The sequence below is a fragment of the Lemur catta genome, chromosome 22 (assembly GCF_020740605.2).
Source record: "Lemur catta isolate mLemCat1 chromosome 22, mLemCat1.pri, whole genome shotgun sequence".
NCBI lineage: Eukaryota > Metazoa > Chordata > Mammalia > Primates > Lemuridae > Lemur > Lemur catta.
The window spans coordinates 8,268,926-8,293,232 of NC_059149.1; the positions used below are offsets into that span (position 1 = coordinate 8,268,926).

General features: G+C 48.1%; 1 protein-coding gene and 1 long non-coding RNA gene across 2 annotated transcripts in view; both read right to left on the bottom strand.

Moving 5' to 3' along the window:
- Positions 1-24,307, bottom strand: part of PLEKHA2 (pleckstrin homology domain containing A2) — a 73,655-nt gene that overhangs the window by 3,953 nt on the left and 45,395 nt on the right. Inside the window, exons 6-11 of the mRNA XM_045535842.1 lie at positions 13,725-13,865; positions 13,058-13,204; positions 12,686-12,754; positions 11,900-11,970; positions 8,977-9,040; positions 385-462 (exon numbers count right to left, since the gene is read on the bottom strand). Coding sequence (XP_045391798.1) covers positions 385-462; positions 8,977-9,040; positions 11,900-11,970; positions 12,686-12,754; positions 13,058-13,204; positions 13,725-13,865 — 570 coding nt within the window. The remainder of the gene's footprint in view (positions 1-384; positions 463-8,976; positions 9,041-11,899; positions 11,971-12,685; positions 12,755-13,057; positions 13,205-13,724; positions 13,866-24,307) is intronic.
- LOC123626665 lies at positions 18,291-19,149 on the bottom strand. The gene is made up of 2 exons (XR_006730963.1): positions 19,060-19,149; positions 18,291-18,567 (listed from the first exon to the last, which is right to left on the bottom strand). It is a non-coding gene; the product is annotated as an uncharacterized LOC123626665 (long non-coding RNA).

The following is a 24,307-nucleotide window of genomic DNA, read 5'->3' on the forward strand; positions in this document are numbered from 1 at the left end:
GTTAGGGCTTTTCCTGGCAGTGTTTATCCCAAAGTCCCGCACACCCCGGTCACCACCGCACGGGTCCAGAAACACCTGTCCACAAAGATCAAATACAGTCAGCGCAGCCACCCCGGATCTGTCAAGGTCTGCCTGGCAGGGAGACCTGTGGGATGTGTCACAGATTCCATTTCTCTGTCCAACCCGGCCTCACCTCCTCCACCAACCAAAACAAGAAAAACAAAAATTTGTACCCAAATTAGTAGAAAGAGAAAAACAAGACAGCCCAGGCTTCAGCGGCATTTAGGGACCAGGCTGCTTGCTTACATCACCAAATAAAACATGCCTACTCAAGGAGAACTCGTCTCTAAGTTGACACTGTGCAACAGAAAGGAAATGACTTACTCTGGGGTGGCACTTGAGGGCCTGGACAGCTGCCCCAATCTCCTTAATCCAGCTGTGCATGTCTTCTGGGCTGTCCGCCTGCAAAACATCCACAGCACTTACAGAGATGTTTTGGACACTATGATTTCAGCTTTCAAGTCTCTGACTCAATTTTAAGTTCATAAAAATCACACCATTAGAGGTGGAAGGGAGCTCAGAAATCATCTAGTCTGGGAGCTTTCAGACTTCTGAGGACATTTTTTTCCCTGCAGTATTTGATCTGACACCCAATAAATAAAACAATTCAAAGTGGAGCTGCTCTCAAAGGAGACACGGGCTGTGGGGGAGGGGAGGGCTTAGAGCCCTCGCCCCTGCTGAAGTCCCTCACTCCCTCCAGAAAACGACTCACCTGGTCTCGCTCCCAGTTACACAGAAAAGGAAAACGAGGCCCAGAAAGCCAGAGCTCAAAGTTCATGGCTGGTTGAGATTCCCCCCGACTCCCAATGTGGTCACATCTTTCCACTGTAACTGTCTGAACAGAATCCTCCCACTTTCAATTCCAGCCCATGAAAACCAAATCTGTCTGCAGATCCTCCGAGATACGTATTATCCTACGTATTATCTCCAGGAACGGGGCTTTCCTCAAAGCACAAGCTACCCAACCATCTCTAGCCAGGCTTGGAGAGTTGCTGCATGCTTAACAAGATGTAGGACAAGGCTAAGGAGTTTAAAAAGTGTATTATTTTCCCCCAGAAACAACCCACCAGCCCCAGAAGGGGGCAGCAGCAGCCCTGTGAAGAAGGGGAAGAAAACCGAGCCGCCCGGCTGCTGCAGGTGGAGCCTCCTCGGTGCTTCCCACTTCACAGGGGTCAAGTTCATGTGACTGCGTGAGGTGCCAAGCACAGAGACCCGGACCGAGACTGAATCCCTGACCTCCAGAAATGTACATCTGTCACCTCCCTCTGTGCCCCTGCATCGTCCACTAACAGTCCCACCCGGATACACAGACGTGCATTTGTGTGCACGTGCAGACCTGTTTGCAAACACCACACGCCAGCCCCGTTTCCACATCTCCCCCTCACATGCCCAGTCCCCGAAATGACCCCTTTTCTTTGCATTCTGTTAGCATAAAACATGAGCAGTTAAAAAAATTCTCAAACTTGCATCCGTACCCCTTCCTGTCACCCCAAAGCAAATCCTCCCTGGTTAGAAGCAGGCAGGAGACACTCGCCTGGGAAATGGTTTAAGGCGAACCCCTCTCCAACATGTGCTACGCCTGCAAATTCACTTGCACTCTCTCTCTCTCCCCTTGACTCTTCCCAGTTATTTAACAATCTGGTGGTTTCCCAAGAAAAAGATAAATCTATCCATGGTCCAAAAGAGATCAGGGTAAGGTCTCTAAGGACTAACGTCAGGCCTGGCCTGTTCTGCAAGTATAACTATTGCGAGAATTAAATGAGCTCAATTAATTAAAGCTGTTTAAACAGTGTCTGACACAAAGAAGGGGGTCTGTACATACTGGATATTATTGCTGTAATTTTTATTATATAAGGGAAGCAAATGAAGCCTTAAATTCCACCATCACAGACATGTGCATTGCCCTCTCCCTGAGACTTTTTTCCAGTTTCCTCTTCTTCAATATGCAGATAATTCCTGCCTCCAAGGATCAAATTATCAGGATCAAGTAATATCACAGATTTGGAGTGGGGGGAGGGTTATTTTGAATTTGAATGTGATGGAGGTAATTGTCCATTAGGAGAAAAACATTTATTAGAGGTTGCCGTCCTAGGGAAGCAAACGATGGCTTGGGAGTGGCATGGTGGAACAGAGAGGGAAGGACAGAGACGTGAGCTGAGGAAAAAACAGTCTCCCAGGTCACATGGGAGAGGTGACATTTCCATTCAACAGACTGGAACATCCAACAGTGACAATCCAATAATCAGTTTCCAGGGGTGGTAAACCATTTCTGAATTCCTTCCTCTGCTCTGGCAAAATGCCTCCCACCATGTCAAATGCCACGCCCACAGGCCAGGGCCACCTACCTGACTGTGCTTTGAGGGGGCACCTCACCCACAACTGCACATTCTCCCCAGGTACCATGACACAATGAGCCCAGGTGTCTGAGCAAGAAGTCACGGCATCATAGAAAATTCGCAATCACCTGATTTAACATCTCGGGACCCAAGTGCAAGAATCACAATGTAAACTGTCATTCCCGGCTGACTACCTCATACAATTTGTTAACTTTTTTTCCCCTTTTCCCATTTGCCAGTAATAAGGGCTCACTAAGGACAATATAGAAAGTAAATATTGAAAATAAAAAGCTAAAATCACCTGAGAACCTCACAAATCCTAAAGATAACCACTGACAGCAAATCCAGTCCTTTTGCTATTCATTTTTCTTTGTTTTCCTAAATAAAAAGACACATTATATCTTCATTTGTTCAGTAAATAAGTATTTTCCCATGTTATCATATATCTTTATAAACATTTTAAGAGGATCCAAGTAGATATACTATGGTTTATTCATCCATCGTCTAAAATACGTTTAGATTGTGTCCAATTCTCCTCATATAAATAATGCTGCTACTCACATCTTTGGGCAAAAGCTTTTTTCATATTTAGGATTCTTCAGCTCCCAGGGAAGTTACTAAACTAAAGAATACACACTGTTTTACAGGTTTTGTTACATCTGGCCAGAGAGATTTGTGGCCAACAATACAGATTTCATTTACCCTAAGATTTTTTTATATTGCTAGAATTAAATGTAATTTTTAAAATCTTTGCTAATAAGACAGGCAAAATAATTAAATCACTCTCCTAAAATATTTAGTAATTAATAAAGATGGAAATTGTTTACTAGTATGTTTCCTCTCTAATTCTCTCATTCCCGCTTAAGGGCATTTTTCTGTCAGATAACCTAAGCAGTAACTCAACCACGAAGATAAATGCTATCCTCTAATAAACATTATTTTATTTTTAAAAATATATTTATTCATTTACTTTTAGAAACAGGGTGTTACTCTGTCACCCGGGCTGGAGTGCAGTGGCGTGATCATGGCTCACTAAAGCCTCCAACTCCTGGGCTCAAGCGATCCTCCCACCTCAGCCTCCAGAGTAGCTAGGATCACAGACACACCTGGCTAATTTTTAAATTTTTCTGTAGAGACAGGGTCTTGCTATGTTGCCCAGGCTGGTCCTGAATTCCTGGCCTCAAGCAATCCTCCCACCTCAACTTCCCAAAGTGCTGGTATTATAGGTGAGAGCCACCACACCCGGCCTATTTTAAAATAAATAGAAAAGCAAGTATTGCAATTCATTCCATATGGGAAGAAATAGGATATTATTTTATTGAGATAACAATTATAATTTCTATTAGTAGTTTAAAGAACTGCAATGCATGGGTAACAAAAATTTAATGAACTCCAAACACTGTAGGCCAAAGTAGTGGTGTATGTATATATCTTTTATGGAAAGCCTGTGCTCCGCTTTCATCAAAATCTCAAAAATATCTTAAAACTACATCACAAGGTAGCTTCATGAACAAGAGGTGAAAAACAGCCAAAGTCCACCCATCCTGTGGTACATATTACTAAGAGACTAAAATGTGCTTAAAATTCAGTAGAACAAAAAGGGAAGTACAAGCTCATACCTTCATCTCTTCTCAGCGTGCTTATGTGTGTGCACTTATTTCTGGTGCTTGGCTTAAGAAAAAAAGGAGGGTTTCTGTCCTTAAGGGGGATTTTTGAGGTGAGAGGGACAAGAGGTATTAAAATGAGTCACTGCAGCCCACAGTCTGAGCTTTTATTGAGTATCTGCTATGTGCCCAGCACTATAATAGATGCAATGGTTTGAAACAATGAATTCTAGAGGCCATCAATAAAAGGCTTCCAATATCTACCTCTTGCTACGGCCATTGCCCCTGTCTGAAATGTTTAGGCAGCTCCTCCTTAATTCTATTCCCAAGCTCTGCAGCCCTTCTTTCCCAACAGAGGATTACCTCTGCCCTCTTCCCAAAAACCAATCCCATCTTTAGACACAGCCCTGTCACATATGATTGTGCAGATTGTGCTCTACACAGTTCTACATGTTACCGTTCACCTTGTAGTCTAAATTAAATGGCAATTATCCAAAGAGTTCTAGCCCAATACTCTGCAACTCACTTGTGAGTCCACTTATGGCTACTCTTGTCCTGACATAGCATCCTAGTTCTGACAATTGGGCTTATGCCAAGCTATCAAGACTAGTTTGCACTACCTTTCTCATTTCCAATAACTAGTCTTCCCCCTGATAAACTACCTAGTACTCCTGACCCTCTGGGACTGGAAAATGGGGAAATGGTGACTCCTGCTTGCCTTGCAGCCCAAGGACTGAAATCTCATTTTGAACCCATACCCAGAACTGAGAACTGTCTACCTGTTGTCAAGCCCACTGCTTTTCTGCCTGCTAAGATATGTGATTATTGCCAGACCCTAGATCTTGGTCACCACGATCCATGTGCCAAGACTCCCGGTTACCCCAAGTTGGTCTTCCCTGACAGAGGCATATTTTATCAGATTGTCTGTGGCCACACCTCCTAAACCTTGGGTTCTGGACTTAGTTGCTCTTAAATAACGCAAGTGAACAAGTCTTGCTTCAGCACCTAGTACCTCCCAGTTGACTCCATAATTTACTGGATTTATGATTTTGGACAAATAATTGACCTCCAGAGACTTCATTTTCTTACATGTGAAGTGCAGATGACTTCAGAGATCCTGAGAATTAAGTGATATGCTGCCTACAAGTTGCTTGGCCCTATGCCTGGGACATCTAAGTGTTCATTTTTATTAACAGAAAAAGACTGTTATAGGGTGAGAGATCACAGGGTACAAATTATACATAAATGTGGCATATAAGTTAAACGACTAACACCTAAGTAGTCAGAAGCCAGCCCGAGTCTTTCCCTTCTGTCCAAAGAGTTGTTTTCTTCATCTAGCTCCTAGAGAGCCAAGGTGAACAGCTCTTTCTGGCATATTTACTGAGTATAACCTTAGGAAGCAGGTCAGAACACCACTTTGGCACAGTGGGTAAAACTGCTGGCACCTTGTCACCAAACCATATGAGTAGTCATATTCTTTCAGCTTTTGCATGAAACATGATTTTTACTTGGAACAAATGACTGACACACAAACTGTCAAACACACTAAGATTAGTTATTTGGCAGACTTAATCTCAAAAATGAATGATATGGGCCTGTAAGGTCCAGGAAAAATCATCATTTTGAGCTTTCAAAGCAAAAATTAGAATTTCAGAAAACTTTTATCTGCCTCCATGAGCTTAACAGCTTTCTATACTTAAAGAATTTGCTAATGAAGGGGGTGGGCAAGGGCAATATACGTAACCTAAACTTTTGTACCCCCATAATATGCTGAAATAAAAAAAAGAATTTACTAATGATATTAGTGATGATGCTATTAAGGAATATGATTTTTTTATATTACATAATAAACTGTGTCAACATTTCAAAAGTCTGCATAACTCAGTGAGACCACTATTTTCCACATGACCAATGCATACTGTTACAAAATCATCATGGATAAAATCATCTATTTAAAGTGCAAAACTGACCACTGGAGTTTAGTGTAGGAGTATGAAAGTTTATCGATATGGTCCTGGATACTAAATTGCACTGAAACATTAAGAAATTACCATTTGTCAAGTTTTGGTATAGAATCTAAGAATATCCACAATTACCTAAAAAGGCTATTAAAATATTCTCTTTTTTTCCAAATACATTTCTATGGGAGGCCAGATTTTCTCCACATTCTCTGATCAAAACAACACATGGCCACAGAGGGGTGCAGAAGCTTCTATGAGAATCCGCTGTCTTCTATTAAGCCAGCCATTAAAGAGATTTGCAAAAACAGGAAAACAATACTACTACTCTTGCTATTTTTTAGAAATATAGTTATTATTCACAAAGTACGTTTTTTAAATTTATAATGAGTTTATCACTACTATTTTTAAGTGAATTAATAAACATCTTAAATGATTTTTAATCTGCACACTTCCATTCTTTGCGAGTTAGGTGCTGTACGCAGACTTGTCCATTCTCTCATTTGTTTATCCGGGGTGATGCTAGTGTTCTATTATCCTGGAAATGTGGGGAGCAGGAGACAAAGGAGGACTGAGGTGATGCGAATCTTCTGGCAAAGGTGCACAGTCACAGAGAGGATGTAATGTCTTTTGAACATTTTTTTGTTGGGTTTTATGTTTCCCAAATCACGACCTTCAGGCCAAAACTCTCTTTCCTCTGAATCCTTAACCAGCACAATCACTCACTGGACAAATTTTTATTTAGTATCACCACTGTGTCCAGCAGTGTATAGCCAATGTCTTCACAGCACGCCCCCTTCGCTGTCCCCCAGGCACTGTAAACTCAGAACCACCCATGCTAATCCTGCCTTTGCTCTCGGTGGCTCCTCCTCCCGTGCTCCCCACACAGGACGGGCCCTACCAGCCACCCTGAGGCTCAGGCCCCGACATCCGGACACTGTCCCTGCTTCTCCTCTCTGCCTTCATCCAACCAACTCTCAAGTCCCAGAAAGTCTATATAATTTCTCTTAAATTTTCCACTTTTCTCCATCCACCCTAGTTCAGGTTTCCTTTACCATGTACCTAAATTATTACAACTGCCCTCCAATGGGTGTCTGTCACCCTGTCTTAGGCTTTTCTCATCTGTCCTCCACGCTGTGCCGGGCCGGAGATCTGCAGACAGCGCATCATTCAAAGGGCTGGGGTAGAGGATAATCCCCCCCATGTTACAGTTGAGGAACGCAGGGCTCTGAAAGCTACATAGCTTGCCCAAGTGATATTTTTTAAAGGCAAAGCCTATTGGGCCACTCCCCTGGTTCAACTGCTAAGGCGCTAACTCTCAGGCTAAACCCCAAGCTCTTCCACAAGCCATGAGTCTGCACGGCCCCACGGGCTCAGCTGTCCGGCTTCCCAGACACTCTCCACTCCTTTTATCTCTAGCCTTTTTAAAGGTGCTATTCCCTTTGCCTGGACCCCTCGTCTCCCAACTAACTCAGCCTAGATGGATCTTTGCTCAGGAAACCTCCCCCGATCCCCTTGCACTGGGCGAGGTGCCCTGTTTCTGCCGGCAACCGGGACTCACTGTAACGGCAGCAGCATTTATCATGGCATTTTGCTTAGTTTGCTTTTTGCTTTATATTCCCCCAACCCCTTATGGGACGATTTGTAATACATTTAGATCCTTTTGTCACATTCTGCATTCCACGCTGGAGTCGCCTGACCTCCAAAATTTTTTTCTCCCTTTTTATAATAAGGCTGACTCTTTGTGCTGGGAAGTTGAATGTCACACACTCGCCAGCACAGCATCATACACAACAGTCTCGCTGCCCTGCAAACACCCCTGGCGCTTCCTCTGCCCAACCCTCTCCCTCCGCCCCAGCCCACAGTCTTAACAGGAGGTGTTCTTGACAATCTCTCTCTCTCTCTCTCAGTTCAGGATCTGTCCTGTCTAACCTGGTGTCCCCAGCCGGAGACAAAATGCCCAGCACTCTGAGGATACTCTACAAATATCTGCTGAATGCAAGCGCTAGGAACTCTTGTTGCACCTACAGGTTAAACCTCGTCCCTGAATGGCAACGGGGCCAGTGAGTAAGCAGGTCTAACGCCTGCCCACTGCAGTCCTTGCCACAGCTCCAGTTTGCTCCGAAGCCTCCCTCGGCCTTCTCTTCCCAGACAGCCTGTGCTTGTCCAAAGGGGTGAGTGACTAAGCCGCTGGCGCGCCTGCTGGGCTCGGGGGAAGGATCCACAGCTGGAGCCGCTGACCAAGAAATGGGGAAGGAGGCCGGCCCCCATGGAAGGGAGGGTGTTTAGTGTAGAGCCATAGCAGGGGCGAGGAAGAAAGGGAGGTGGGAACCCTGCAAAGCTTTAGTTTGGAAGCCTCCAGTTCAAACCCGCACACGACCGTCACTTTCACTGCAGAAGGGCAGCACCAGGGCCACGCGGTGGGTCCAGGCACTCTCTGGGGACGGCTACGCAGGCTGGCTAAGGACGCGGCCCTGAAAGTCCAGGGCCTGCTTGGAAATCTGCCTCTCTAGCTCCTATGACTTTAGAAGGAGTTGGGAGAACTCCAAAGCCGTGGGTGGAGGGGAGAAGCTTCTGGAAAGTGAACCATCAGAGCCCAAACAATGGCTTTCTCTGTGCAGCTGGCCGTGCACCTGGGGCCCGCACGGGGCCCTCTGCGCTGCTGTCTTTCCGCACACAGCGATGTCCACACACAGACGGGACTTATAAATACCCTCCAAAGCAGAAGTGAAATCACTGACCAGTTCTCCTTTTCTCTGCTTAGCTGGAGCCCAGCGACTGATGGCAGCTGGTACAGGCTCACGTTCCCCAGCACAGCGGCTCAACCTGCTCTTATTACTTTATGGTTGGGAAGTTTTTGGCAAACATCCTGTTTAGAATAAAATGGGACTCAGACTGACTATCGGGGCTAAATTTACTGCCTGGAAACTTCAAGCGAGAGAAAAGAGAAAGCAAAGGCGAGGCCACGGCCGTCCACAGAAAGGGACCGCCAAGGTCTTCTCCGAGCGAGCGTTTTACCTGTACGTAGAAGGTCCTGGAACTTGTTATTATTTCAAACAGGTTGTCCCTCATTAAAAGATCACTAGACAGAGAAAGAGAAAGAAAGTTACCGGGCTTGCTGGGATACACACTGAAGATCTGATTTGTCCCAGGTCAGAGCACCAATGCCCTTCACCGTAAAAAAAAAAAAAAAAACAGGGGCTGGGGGAGTTTCAGGCCATCTGTCCTCCACTCCAGGGGGCTCCTCTCGCCTCACTTCCTAGACAGTCTCAGGAAGCTTTGCCCCAGATGGACCTTCCCCACCACCAGCAGCAGTTCTAACGAGATAAAGCCCCTTTCCCTGCAAAACCTCCTGCCTAACATCCTCGCTGCCCACCCCTCACCCCCGCCCCACCTCCTACAGTTTCCTTTCCCTCCTCCCTTCTTTCTTTCGGGGCTGAGATATGTGAAGTGCTTTTGTGTGTTCCGAGGGCTTTTGTGCACGTTATTTCATCCGATCTTCAGATCTTCACAACTACCCAGCGAGGCACGGGAGACTTCCCCCATTTTATGGACGAGGAAACCCAGGCTCAGAGAGTTTAAATGACTTGTCCTTGGTGCGGGAGATTTGAACCCAGGTCTGACTCCAGAGTCTACGCTTTCAATTAGTGCCCTGTCATGTGCCCCTCCTAAGGGAGCCAGCTCTCCCCTTCCAAAACCTTCCTCCGCCCAAGCAGCAACCCCAAGCTTCACCCAGTTCCTGCCCTTGGCTTTACGGTGCTAGGCTGGGAGACAAGGCGCCACAGAGGCGGAAAGGAAAGTGGGAGCAGTGAGGTGCTTCCAACCGGGTGTGGGCTGTAGACAAATCCTGACGTCTGCCAGGAAGAAGGCAAGAAGTAACTGGTACTCAGCGACAAACCTCAAATCAGCCAAAATCATTTTACAGTGTTAAACACCTACTGCATGTATCTTGTCACTGCCGGGAATATAGAAGGCCTAAGAGATCTAATTCCTACCCAATAAAAGACCATAAGAAAGTGAGATTATACCACTGGATGTTAGAGTATATGTTATACGGCAAGCATTGGAATAATTCCAAGAAGGGACTGATCACAGGACGGATCATTGGCTTCATGAATGAAAACTTGGAAGGAAATGGCAGGTGTGTGGCCGGTGCCACGGGCACCCGGGCTAAGGAGGTGCATGAGACTAATGACCCACGTGGAAGGGAACAAGAGGACTGTGCCCAGACAGCCCTGGGCTGAACCCTGACTCTACTTAGGGAAAGGTATTTGGGGAAAGTTTTAAAGACTTTGTGAGCCTGGGTAGCCCCAAGTGTAGAATGGAGACGAGGGGATCTCCTTTGTCAGGATGGGCGCCGTCAACCATAAGGCGTCTGGCGCAATGCACGCCACGGAACAGTCCTGGAAACACATTTCACCGATTGTTGTTACTTTCTGAGTTTCTGAATAAAAAAGGCTCTTCTTTCTGGCTAAAATATTTTAACCTTTCAAACTACTCATGCATATCCAGCAAAACCACATAAGCAGCTACCGAGGAGGTGAAAGCAAAGCAGGTAGGAAATCCCCACTGCTTTCACATCTACTTCTCGGGCTGCCTGGTGACTTTCGGTTCAATTCAACTCGATTGAACAGATGTTCACTGATCACCCAGATGTCCCAGACCCTCCCACCGGGTTCCGGAGAGGCCGAACAGTCTCACGGGCCTAGAAGCTGCAGAGCCCTCGGGACCTCCTTCCCTGCTGGTCTTAACTGGCTTACTTCTTTTACTGAGACTCTGGCAGAATTAGACATTTAAGAAACGTCTGAGGCACTCTTAGGAGTGAACCCTACCTTGGTTTCCTAAGCTGTCCCCACGTGCCCAGCTGGTCTCACATCTGCACGGGCCCTCCAGGGTCAGGAACAACCAAAGATCTCTAAGGGTATAGTCATGCCCTATCTTTCCTCTGCCCATTGCTACCTCTGGGGTGACACTTCTGGAACTTCCATATCTATAGCCACTTTCATTAATTATAAATTGTCACTGGGAACCTCTCCAATCTTCTATGCTCAGCAACTGCCATCTGCAAGACTCAGTAGAGTGCTTCTGCCTGTTTCCTTGGGTCACACAGCACGTTGTTTTCATGCAAGACCGTCCCATGCCTTCATAAGACTCACATGCCTGCTGCTAAAAGCTTCCCTGATTTTATACGTGCACAGGATGGAGGGACCCAAACACACAGTCCCTAAAGACTGCAGATTGGTGCCAAAAAGGGGATTTCTATATGCCCAAATACCCTTGGGGTTTGTAAACGTTAGTTCTAGGGGCATCTGTTTTTGGTGTTGGATCTGGGAGATCCCTTGCCAAGTCCCAAACTCATCCTGTGCACCATGGCACGTGGAAGGTAATCCTTTCCTAGTGGAAAGAGGAACACATTGCAAATCCTTGCTCTTCCTGCCCAGTGGTAGTAACAGAGGTGGTGTGAATCAGCCTCGTGTTAACGGGACATCAGGGTCAAAGGAAGAGAAAGGCATCAGCAGTTCCAGGAAGAGGCCCCGGCACAAGCAGTGACCTGACCACAAGCACTGAAGTTAGTGACCCAAAGGCACAACCGCCCTCCAGGCCCCCGGTGCTCCTGGAGCCACATCATTCTCACACCTGAGAAGCATCTGAGCTCCACTCCCTTCTTTGTTTCTATAATCTTTCTCTTTCTCCACCAGAAATTATTATGTAGGCTCCTCCCCTTAGGAGGTAGAGTAAGGCAACGTGTCGAGGGTAAGTCTGCCCAGCGTGACCTCGTCCCCGGGTCAGCCGGGATGCAGCGAGTCAGCCACAATCATTAGGCCCCCGGCCCTTGCTCTCGCAAGAAGATTCTTGCACGGAGCACCAGAAGGGTAGTAAGTGGAGATCTAAGAGGACAAACGGAGGTTTTGATCATAAGAGAAACAGCAGAGACAATTACCCAGACTTGACCAGACATTCATGGGTCTTGAGAACGTCCTTGAGAAATATAGTGCGCAGCGGTTCCCGGTCCTGGCGGAAAAAGTGGAAAAACAGGTAAGTGAGCTGTTTGCATAACACCGTGACCCAGACCATATGAACAAGGCCCCTGCCTCAGAGGTGGCTGACAAACAATCTGGTCTCAAAATCGTCATCAAAAGAAAAAGAAAGGCCAGGCGCGGTGGCTCACGCCTGTAATCTTAGCACTCTGGGAGGCCGAGGCAGGAGGATCACTCGAGGTCAGGAGTTTGAGATCAGCCTCAGCAAAAGCGAGACCTCATCTCTACTGAAAATAGAAAGAAATGATTTGGACAGCTAAAAATACATATAGAAAATAAAAATTAGCCGGGCATGGTGGCGCATGCCTGTAGTGCCAGCTACTCGGGAGGCTGAGGCAGGAGGATCACTTGAGCCCAGGAGTTTGAGGTTGCTGTGAGCTAGGCTGACACCATGGCACTCTAGCCCAGGCAAAAGAGCAAGAGACCCTGTCTCAAAAAAAAAAAAAAAAAAGAAAAGAAACTCTAAGAAGGACATGCTCCATGCCTTTGACCACACAGCAGTTCACTGCAGGGGGGACATTTTAACGTCCCTGTAAAGAGGTGCACACGGGACGAATGGGGACAAGACAGAGGTGCCTCTGAAGCCTGCGTGTGCCCACGCCTCTACTCACGCGCCCTCCTGGGGGTGAGTATGCGTGTATTCGAGAGCCTCCACGGCCTCTCCGAAGGGCCCTGAAGCTACTACAAACCTGTTCACACTTGAAGTAGCAGATGGTAAAGTCATCGAGTGCAAAGAAGCGACGTTTCCAGCTCTTCCGCTGCAATGAAACGTAAGAGCAGGTCATCAGGGAGAGGTCGCCAGCCTGGGGAGGGTGTCCCAACGCGCAGCTCACGGGGACCCGGCCCCAGGGAAGGCAGGCTCCCAGCAGGCGGCAGGGCAAAGGCTTCTGCACATCGGGGCAGTGCCTCAGACGGAAGGGGGGGCGAGTGGGTGATCCCAAAACCTCAGGGGTGGAAGCGGAGGCTCCTCCTATCAAGCTCCTCTCCCCTCTGCTCCATCCTCACCCACGGGCTCCCGGGAGCCCCCAGAACCCCGGTCCTGCCCCTGCGCTGACACTCACCACGTTCCCCTGCTTCACACAGTAGCCACTCTTGATGAGCGGGGGCCCGGTGCAGGCGCGGCTGCCCGACGTGGGGATGTAGCTCTGGGACCTCCGCAGGATGGCGTGGGAGCCTGGCTCACTCCCCTCCTGCCCGTCCCCACCGTTCTGCAAGGGAACAGTGTCAGGCTGGCACCTCCCTCCGCCCTTGCCAAGCCAGCTCCCTCCGCCACAATCTCTTGCCTCTTTGCCACCGTGTCAGAGAAGACATAAACAGGAACATCGACCTCCTTTGCTCCCACCAGGCACGCTACGGGTGCTTTGCCAGACAAGGCTCAGGGAGGCTGGGCAGACCCGGGACAACGGGAAGGGCAGAGAGCGCAAAGCAGGAGAGGGGCAACCACCCAGACGGGAGGAGGGTCACCGGGCTCATTTCCAGCCTCTCTGCCTTGCTTGGGCCTATTTCCCACGGGTTTTACAAGTGCTCACCTCCTGCATCTGCTGCAATTTCTGCACTGCCGCGACTCAGCCCCACCCCTGCCCTGTATTCTCCTGATCAGCCCACCTGCACTAGCTCCCCGACTCCCACCCAGCCACCTCCCTGCCCAGTCCCCTGTGCACACCACTGGCACACCACGGCCACCGCCACACCCTCCCGCTCCCCGGCAGCCCCAGCCAGGCCCCGCACCTGGTTGATGGGTGTGTGGACCACCACCCCTCCGATGATCTCTGTCCTGTAGGCCACCTGTGGCTTCTTCTCCAGGGCCGGAGGGGCCGCTATGCTTTTGAGGACTTCAGTAGCCAGAGGCAGGCTCCCAGCTTTGGGTACCTGGGAAGAATGGCAGCGTGCTCAACAGGGAACAGAAAGCTTAGGAAAAGCAGAGAGCCAAAGCCATGAGAAAAGCTAATGTACCAAATTACAGTCGGACTCCCTTCTCCCCAGCCCTTCCATCCACCCACGTGCAAACACGAGAACTTGGTCAGCAACCCACTCCCCACACACAGATGCACACGGACTCCACAACTTTACTGGGCACCTACTATGAGCCGGCCCTTCCCTGGTTAGAAACCAGATAAAACATGAAACAAAATAGATAAAGGTCTTGCCCTCACTGTGCTTACATGCAAGTCGGGAAGAGTGACCAAAAAAATATGTACATGTTGCAAAACAAACAATCAGGTTAATTACAAAGGGCGGTGAGTAGCAAAAAGAAACTAAACAGGATTCGGGATCAACCCAAGCGTCTGCCAACGAATGAATAGATAAAGGAAGTGTCATACATATACACCATGGAATATGATATAACCACAAATAGAATGAAATCTTGCCCTCGGTAACAACATGGATAGAACTGGAGGACATTATGTTAGGTGAAATAAACCAAGTCAAGAAAGACATATCTCACGTGTTCTCACTCATATGTGGGAGCTAAATATTAAAAACAAATGATTTCATGAAGACAGAGAGTAGAATGATGGTTACCAGGGGCTGGGAAGGGTGGTGGGGAGGAGGAGATAAAGTGGGGGTGGTTAATGGGTACAAAAATCTAGTTAGATAGAATGAACAATGACAGCACAACAAAGTGACTATGATCAACAATAAGTTAGAGATACTTTAAAATAACTAAAAGAGGCCAGGTGCAGTGGCTCACACCTGTAATCCTAGCACTCTGGGAGGCTGAGGCGGGAGGATTGCTTGAGCTCAGGAGTTCAAAACCCACCCGAACAAGAGCAAGACCCCGTCTCTACTAAAAATAGAAAAAAAAATTAGTCCCAGCTACTCAGGAGGCTGAGGCAGGAGGATCGCTTGAGCCCATGAGTTTGAGGTTGCAGTGAGCTATGATGACGCCATGGCACTCTAGCCCTGGCAACAGAGCAAGACTCCATTTCCCAAAAAAACAAAAACTAGAAGAGTGGAATTGGAATGTTCCTAACACAAAGAAATGATAAATGCCTGACGTGATGGATACCCCAATTACCCCAATTTGATTAATTCACATTGTATGCCTGTGTCAAAACATCACACATACCTCATAAAGATATACAACAATTATGTACTCATAATAATTAAAAATTTAAAATTAAAAAAAAAAGAACATAAAGAGAAACTGACATAGAAGACAGCTTGACATGGAGAGGGTAGGGGAGGTGTCTCCCAAGGAGGAAATGCAACCTGGAGTGTGAGAAGGAACTGGGAACGTAAAGGCAGAGAAAGGCATGCCGGGCAGGTAGGGCAGGTGAAAGTGCGTGTGGTCAAAGGGATGGAACGAGGGGGGTGCGTGAGCCTGGGAGCCCAGGACCTGGGGTATAGCTCTCGACCTCTCGCCAACCACCTGCGTGACCTGTGGCAAATCACAGAGCCTCTCCAGGCCTGACCCATCTCATGCAGAAAATGAAAAGAGAAATGGTATTTACGTCATAGGCCTTGTTTTGCTTGTCAAATGATAGAGAATATAAATTGAAACACTTTAGAAACATAAATAAAAATCAAAATGTATTACGAGATATTTTAATGAGCGCTCCACAAACGGTACTAATATTTGCAAACAAAGCCCTTTTGGAAGAATGAGTTCTCTTTGTTCCTCAACATCACAGTCCCATCGCTCAGTAAATCGTCAGAGAATTTTTATAGTTGATTGGAAACCACAGGCCCAGGGTTGCAAACCGGTGACCCGCAGGCAGACTTGGCCCAAACTATGTTTTGCTTATCCTATGCAGTATGCATTTGAATCTATATTTAAAATTTGGGATATTTCACACAAAAACCCAGATTTGCAGCTGCACAGCAGTTCCCTTGTTAGACGGGAAGCGCATTCTTCAGACTGCACAGTTCCCACCATTCTCCCCCGTGCGGAGCCCACACAGGTCAGATGTCATTTATCCTCATTCCTGCTGTCGTTTTTCTTCCACCTTGTCCACTTCACTCACTCGTACTAGAGTCTACAAACTCTGGCGGAATCTTTCATTTGGTAAGGAAAAAACACCGGCCCGGAACAGTCAGGCCATCCGCCCAAAGCCACGATTAATAACTGAACAGAGACGAAACCCTCGCTGCCAGCAGGTGCGCCAGCCACGGCATCACGGTGCCTCGCCGTCGGGAGGGCGCGACGCCTGCAGTCAGGAAGACCGAAGGATCCTTCCAGAGCTCAGAGCTGTATGAGAACTCTGCCAGCACAGGGGGTGAAGACCACACCACGTGACATCTGTTCAAGGGAGTGACACAAATCTGATGACACCGAGTCCCCACAAAGAAGATGAGACCCCCTCTCTCCGGCCTGCACACCCAGTTCATACACACAGCGATGACCTTTCCGAGTCAGGCTAGGAATCCCACCTTCTCCCTTCCTTCTGGCTGACTGAGCAATGACAGTGGTCACCATCTCCTCGGGCCCCATCCATTCCCGGCAACGTGCTGAGCTCCTTGCCGCCTTACCTCTACTCTTCGAGCAATCTTGTCAAGTAGACACGATTTTCTCCATTTTACAGATGAGGTCAACTCAAGCTATTAAAATTAAGTCATCTGCCCCTAGGACTGCCCGATTCTAAATATCTAAATATCACCACCTACCTAAGCCATCCTTCCTAACTTTCTATGAGTTTTGCTATTATGTGACCAAATGTTTCAGGGATGTTGATTTTTTGCTGGGGTGTTTAGTGATACAATTACCATGGAACAGCAGAAATTTTCCCCAAATGACCTAAATAAATTCCTGAAACCCAGCAAACGAGGAGGGAAGTAAATTTTGGAGTTCCTTGTGGCCAGGAAGGACTCCCAGAAGCTTGGCTTTGTGTTTCCTCTAAGAATCTCGTCAGCCCACCCTAAGGACCACCGGTTGTCACTGCCTACGTTCCTGTACCACACGCTGCTTCTGACAAACCGAGCAGAGCCTGTCCAAAGCTGCTTCTCCCTCCCAAGACTCTACATCAGCCCACGGAGGACAAACTCAACCGTCAGTAAGCTGCACAGCTTGAAAACAAGGTCGCTCTTTTGGTCTGTCCCTATCCCAGAGGCCATGGTTAAAGGTGTGCCCTCATCTATGGAGCGTTGACGAGGGAGATCCCCATGGGTCTCATCTGCAATGTGACATCAAACTGTCAAGGCTCACCTTTCTCCCCACCGGGCGTCGCTAGCCCCCCGTGAGAACCACCCAACTTAGGGGCGAGCCGAGCTTTACTTTTACTGCTTCGTGTTCGGCCTTTTTGAGAAATGCAGTGAATGGAATAATGTCCCCCCAAAACTGTCCACCTATCACCTCAGAATGGGACCTTATTTGGCAATAGGGTCTTTGCCGATGTAATTAGTGAAATTAAGATGAGGTCATACTAGTTTAGGGTGGGTCCTAAGTCCAATGACTGATGTCCTTGTAAGAGGACAGGACATGCAGCCACGCAGGGCAGAAGGCTCTAGGGTAACAGGCAGCGACGGAGCAATGCAGCTACCAGCCAAGGAACGGCAAGGAACGCAGGGAGGCAGGGAGGGACTCTGCCCTGGGGCCCTGCTGACACTGTGATTTCTGACTTCTAGTCTCCAGAACAAATTGCCATTGTTTTAAGCTTCCCAGTTTGTTACAACACCCCTAGGAAACTAATACATGAATACTCATATTCTGAGAGAACCCAGTTCTTTAAATATTATATGTCTAATATTTGCTTCAAAAATAAGGACTCAGGCCAGGCACAGTGGCTCACACCTGTAATCTTAGCACTCTGGGAGGCTGAGATGGGAGGATCGCCTGAGCTCAGGAGTTTGAGACCAGCCTGAGCAAGAGCGACACCCCATCGCTACAAAAAATAGAAAAATTGGCCAGGCGTGGTGGCACAGGCCTGTAGTCCCAGCTACTCAGGAGGCTGAGGCAGGAGGATCGCTTGAGCCCAGGAGTTTGAGGCTGCAGTGAGCTATGATGACACCACAGTACTCTAGCCAGGGCAACAGAGTGAGACTCTGTTTCAAAAGAAAAATAATAATAATAATCAAGTATTAGACACAGAAAGAAATGTTAAATTGTACAGGATGCCAAAGGGTGAGGAACCCCAACATGAATGACGAAAACCTTTACTAAAACCAGCACCCAAGCACACCGAGTGGCACAAGTGAGCCCGCTAGCAACAACCTTGCTTCCTCCTGCCTGCCGTTCCGCTTTCTTTTCACAGGTTTATCAAGGTTTATCAGAATAACAGGCCAACAAGCAAAACTGCTGAGATGACTCAGTTGTGCTCGGTGTGGGTGAAGAAACACAAACGCTCGACAGGTGAGCAGATTTCTATTCCTTTATTCACAGGAACTCTGAGGTATCTGGGAGAACGATCTACCCCAGTACAGAGCTGTTGTTACTAGAAGTCCCTCAAATGTGAGTGTTTCTGGCTGTGTAACACAGAAACTCAAACTTTTCGGCGTCCAAACCATGGCCCATAAGCCAAGAGTCCGCCTGTCTCACTGATGAAAGGTCGACTTTATTCTAAAACATACAGTTTTCCTTCTCCTTCCTTCTTAGCCTTTCCCCTTTCTTCTTCTGTACTTCTGTATGTCTAGGCTAAGGAAGAAGGAAGGAATTCTTCATCAGCCGAGTCAAGGAAAACGAGAGTCCTCGCAGGACAGTTCCAGGCCAGGCCGGTGGCCGGTTCGGACGGACCCTGCAAGCAGCTCCGAAAGCAAGAGAGCGTCCAGGAACCGGTGCTGACAACCCCCCCACAAGCCTTTCCCCTCCAGCCAGCAATCCATTTTCCAGTCCTCCCACGCTCTGACTCACGTCCCAGAATCACCCGAGCCATGACTGCCCCGGCGCCCTCCCAGGAAGCACGAAGGGGACGCTCCAGAAACTTCCCCTTGAACTTGGTTCAAACTCAAACTCCGGGTTCACCTCGTGGTCGGGCAGCCCAGGTTTGGGAAGGGGCAGAGGAGAACCGGGTGTGCGCCAGGCCCCTGGGAAGGTCCCCGCTGCCGTCGGAGCTTTTCCCCAACTCCAAACACATGCTGGGAAGGGGCACGCTTGCCACCCCGGGAAAGGGGGAGAAACCGTACGTACCGTGATCTTGCTGGCTTGGTTCAGGGCTTCGACCCAGTCCTTCAGGTCTTTCTGGTCGTTGGCTTGAAGGAAATATCTCTGGGACAGGGCATTGATCACTGCAAAAGTCACGGAGAAGAAGGGGAGATGCTCAGGTCAGAATGCAAACGACCCAACAAGGGTCCACAGAGGTAGCAAGACAGACGGACCCACGATGCAGATCAAGAAATTCCCCACGATGCCGAGTCACCTGGGTGGACATCTAGGAAGCAGCAGGTCACACCTGCTCGCCCTCCCTCCCACCTGTAGAAACGAGGATGATCCCACTGGCCACAAGAACGACACCTGACAGCAGCAGCCTTACTGCGCTGTTCTGTGGCGGGTGCTAACAGGGTCACAGGCGTGCTGGCACTCAGGGCTTTGTCCCACAGACACGACTGGCCTGGATCGGGAGCCTTGTCTGTGGCTGGGATGGAACGAAGCTTGCCTGAGATCGAATCCGGGACCTCGTCTCACTGTCACCCTGCTCTTTCCTCTGAGCATCCCACTGGGTCAACAATATACTTCTAGGTTTATTACTATAATATGTTTTTTAGATGTGATGACCACAAAATCTGAGAGTCATTTTTGAGCTTAGCTGTGATGTTTGAAAGAAATGGAAGAATGACAGCACCAAAGACGTTTGAACCCATCGGAAGTGGGGAGAGAGAGCAGTTCAAGAGACTGTTTTATTCCTGCATCAGCCGCGGCTGTAGGAGGTGAGCTTCATGGGGTAGACACAGAGTTCATCAGTTCTTTCATTCATTCAACAAACATCTCCTGGGCACCCACGATGCACCAGGAATCAGTGTAAGTGCTCAGGACGCCACACGACAAAGCAGAGGAATGTCCCTGCCTTCGTGAAGGTTTCATTCAGAACCACGCTAGATACGCAACAGAAACTACTTGCGAGCATTTGCTCTTCGCACTTAGGACAGTTCTGAGAACACAGTGGGAGCCAGATAACTACCAATGACCCATTCATTGAATTCACAACGATTCCCTGATGTGGGGCACCCACCGAGTGGCTCTGGTTCCTACATCATCCCTCAAAACGGTCGCTCTGCGGGCAACACTGAGACGCTCAACAGAACGTTCCTTCCTTTCTGTTCTCCCCTTCCTGACACGGCCTCCTCCAGGCCTCCACCCTTCTGGGCACGCCAACTACTCAGCTCTAGGATGAAGGTTCCCAGAAACTTCTGGGAGACATTTTGCAACCACCCTGAGGCATCGAGAAAACTGAAATGTATACGTATAATTATTATTTACCAATTTAAAAAAATGAAATTAAAACCAGAAAAAAGATAAATATTTGAGACGATGGATAAGCTAATGACACTACACATTACGTACCCCATGAAAATGTACAGTTATTGTCAATTAAAAAAACATAAAACCAAAAGAAAAAGAAAACTGAAATGTTACTGGTCCCTATACCTCTGTGCTAATGTTATTAACAGTCTGCAGCGAGACCAAGGAAAGTGATATCACCTGACACCCAGGATCATCGCTGTGATTGAAGTCACTCATACGCACAGGACACAGTCACATGTGATCACAGGACTGTCTCCACGCAAAAGAGGAAGTTGCTGTACAAGCGTTAAGAAAACCCGTCCCCTGGCCCAGTACTTACCAAAGCAAAATGGAGTTTTTGGTTTCTGCTTTGGGGTAGCTATGCTCACCTAAATCAAATAAAAAATAAAAGAAACATGAGTATGTTTCTAACAGCGTTGAAAATTTCTTATTGTGAAAGTTTTCATACATAAAAAGAGTATATCAAACTTATGTGTACATTTAAAAATAAAAGAAAGTGAAAACCCTAAACTCATTGTCCAGATTAAGAAACTGCCACTATCATTCCTATTTCTTAGAAGCCCTCTCTACGCCCCTCCCTGATGGAGTCCCCACCCCTCAGAGATAAGCACTATCTTGATGTCTGTGTTAACCTTTGTCTTTGCAAGAAATACTTTCAAAAGCCATTGAGTCCTATTAGTTCTCCGAGGTATCTCCGTATTGCTTTCCACAGGGGTTGTACTAGTTTGCAGTCCCACCAGCAGTGTATGAGTGCTCCTGTCTCTCTGCATCCACGCCAACATTTGTTGCTTTGGAACTTTCTGATAAAAGCCATTCTCCCTGGAGTTAAGCGATATCTCACTGTGGTTTTGATTTGCATTTCTCTGATGACCCCAAGGAATTTTTTTTTTCCGAGTGTGGCAGTCAATGTTAACATTTCCCTGATGATTAATGATGTTGAGCATTTTTTCATATTTTTTGGCCATTAGTCTATCTTCTTTTGAAAAGTTTCTGTTCATGTCTTGTGCCCATTTTTAATGGGGTTGTTTGATTTTTTTCCAGCTGATTCTCTTGAGTTCTTGAAGCTGTCCTGGCCTAATTCACACCCTCAGGGTTCCATTCCTCTCTCTTCTTTCAACCACAGACCCCTCCCTAAGCAGTTCTCCCAGGTGAAGGTGGTACTGCTACAAACAGCGATTCCAGTCCGAGCACACAGAAAGAGGTGGCGGGGCACCACCGGCCGCATTTAGACACAGACCAATTGCCTTTACCTCTACCCTGACCACTCAACCATGAAAACAGGCACTTTCCACATGGCCAGAGAGGGGCTGATGGACTCAGAGAGCGTACCTGTGTACTTAAGGGAAGGGTATGAGGAAGTGGAAGTATTTTTATACCTCCTGTTGCTTTATTTCAACTGGCTTTTGCAATCCTACCCCTTGCACACACATCCCTGAGTGTCTGCATATGTGAGCCCACATCATTCACGTTCAAACACACTGAAAGAACAGAGACAGCCCCTCATATTCCATCATATGCAAATACCAGGTGACTATCCTTGATGTAGCTGACCCTCCCCAGGGCAGGCCTCCACCTCTATACCTGAGGTCTCTAAGGAGGTATCCACCTTCCCATGGACCCAGCCTGGGACTCTCCACATACTGCCGTATCGTCTCCTGGACATATCATTCCCTCCATCCCCTTTTTAGCCAAGGGTATTCTTCTACTTGTCCTCACTTGGGGCTGCAGTGCTCGCTGCTTGCATGGGAGGCGGTTCAGAAGCCAGGAGCTGAAGCAAATCTGGAGTCAAAATTAAAGTCACTTCATGGCTCACAGCTGCTAGGGTCTAACAGGGACTGACCCACCAGTCTGTCTAGGTCCTGGCTCTTGGCTATAAGTTCTTCTTAAACAACTGCCCAGATTCCTTACGCAAAATTAATATCACCCCAAATCCTCAAATGGGAACTGAGGTAGCACCTTATAAAAGATCAAAAGAAGTTCCACCCTGGGCTTTGGTGACAGAGAGTCTCAAATGACAGGCGCCCCAGCTATGTGACCTCCATTATTTCCTGTTCTATCAAATAAGGGATAATAATGTCACTTGGAACTATGGGCAAAATGCTGAGGACCCATGAGCTTCTCGGGGCCTGGAAAAACGTACGAGACCCAGAAAAATTGCTTGGCCTCCAATATACAAAACAAAGATGACATAGCCAATGTTAATAAATATCTAATTCAATGTCTGCGTAACAGCATGATATCAACTCACTGACAAGTATTTAAATGTCTACGAGCCATCACATTAAGTCAACTTCATTAATTTTTCAATGAAGCATGCAAAAAAAACTTCATTACATTTGCAAATAATTAGTAGCTTAGGTTTTCTTAGTTCACAAGAATCTCTGTGTGTCTGCAAGAGGATTGCCCAGAAATTAGAACCAAAAATAAATTAGATGAGTTACTCATCGCCAAGTCCTTCCAATAGTAAAATGATTAAAATCCTTTCAAATACTTTATAGCCAAACAATTATACTTAATGAGGGCTATGGCTGCATTTTGGTATGTTTACCATGATGTGAGGTAGCAGTCATGGGACCGAAAAAAGTCCTGAAAAATATGAGGATTTAGGCAAAGGGAAACACACACATCCTGAGTGCAGATTCCCCACATTCAGTCATGTCTAGACTTACAGGCCACAGGACACCGGAGGTCTGGAACATCACGGTCCGGGCCCCCTTGCTCTCGTTTTCCTGCGTTTCTGACCCCCGAATGCAGCCTGAACCACAGTGTGTGTCGTTCTGTCCTGCTTGCAGCTGGTGTGGTCTCAGGGACGCATTTTCTTGTTCCGTACTCCAAGACCCTCTCTGGCTTAATATTAGAATATTCATTCTATTTTTAATAGAATTGCCCTGTCTCTGAGAAACTCACAGTCACCACTGACTAGAGAGGGCAGCCCTGGCTGACAGTTTAATCTCTGTCTGGATTACAAACGCTCTGCCTGGACCCCCACTTCCTAGCCGGCTACCCCGTGGGATGCTCCCCCCGCGCTCAGGGTGGGAGCTGGCGCCTTCAAAGCGGCAGCCCGGCTTCGCGTTTGAGTCCACGCCCTTCTGCAGTTCTCAGTCCGCAGGTACGTGTGAGGGCACCACGTCCACCTAAACCTGCCTCATGCCCCGTGGCTCGCCACGGAAAGGTGACGTGGCAAAGCCGCTCGCTGCTGAATCAACGGATCGGTTCTAGTTCCGCCCCGACGGGCTGCGTGGCAGAGGTAGGACCCTCAGCGTCTCCGGTCTGCCTCCCAGTTAGCAAAGCCACAGCAAAAAGACGAGTCCCCACCTTGCAGTCACAGAATGCAGAAAGAGGAGCATGAAATTGTACCTACCCGCTGCTGTGCCCTACAGAGAGAAGGGCCGAGGGAGAATCTAGCTTATCACGGAAATGTGGCTTCGGCCTCTCCCTGCCATCCGGTCACTGCGGAGGAGGAACTCCCGCCCGCTGGGAGGAATGATCCCACTCTACCCCACCCACCGTGTTGGTGATCGGACACGGTGACAGAACAGAGAAGATCCGCAGGGAGAAGTGTGGCTGCAGATGGCTGTGGACGCCTGACAGCCCGACCCCAGCGAGGCCACCGAAGCGCAGCCACCTGCACCCCCGAGGTGGCCACAGCTGAGCAGCCGCACCACAGTGGTTGACTGGCGGGTCCCATGGTCACCCCAGCAGTGAATGGAGGTTGGGGGTGTGAGGAGGGAGTGGGCACCAGTCCCCGTAGGGTGACGCAGACAGGACTGCTCCAGGGCCCAACAGACTCTCAGGAACTTGCTCTTATCAGATCAAACGCAGACCACAGGAGCAGCGGCTGTCAGCGGCTGGGCATGGTGAGGGCCGGCCCCACCCTGTCTGCCCTCAGCCGGAAGGGGACCTGGGGCCCCCTGGC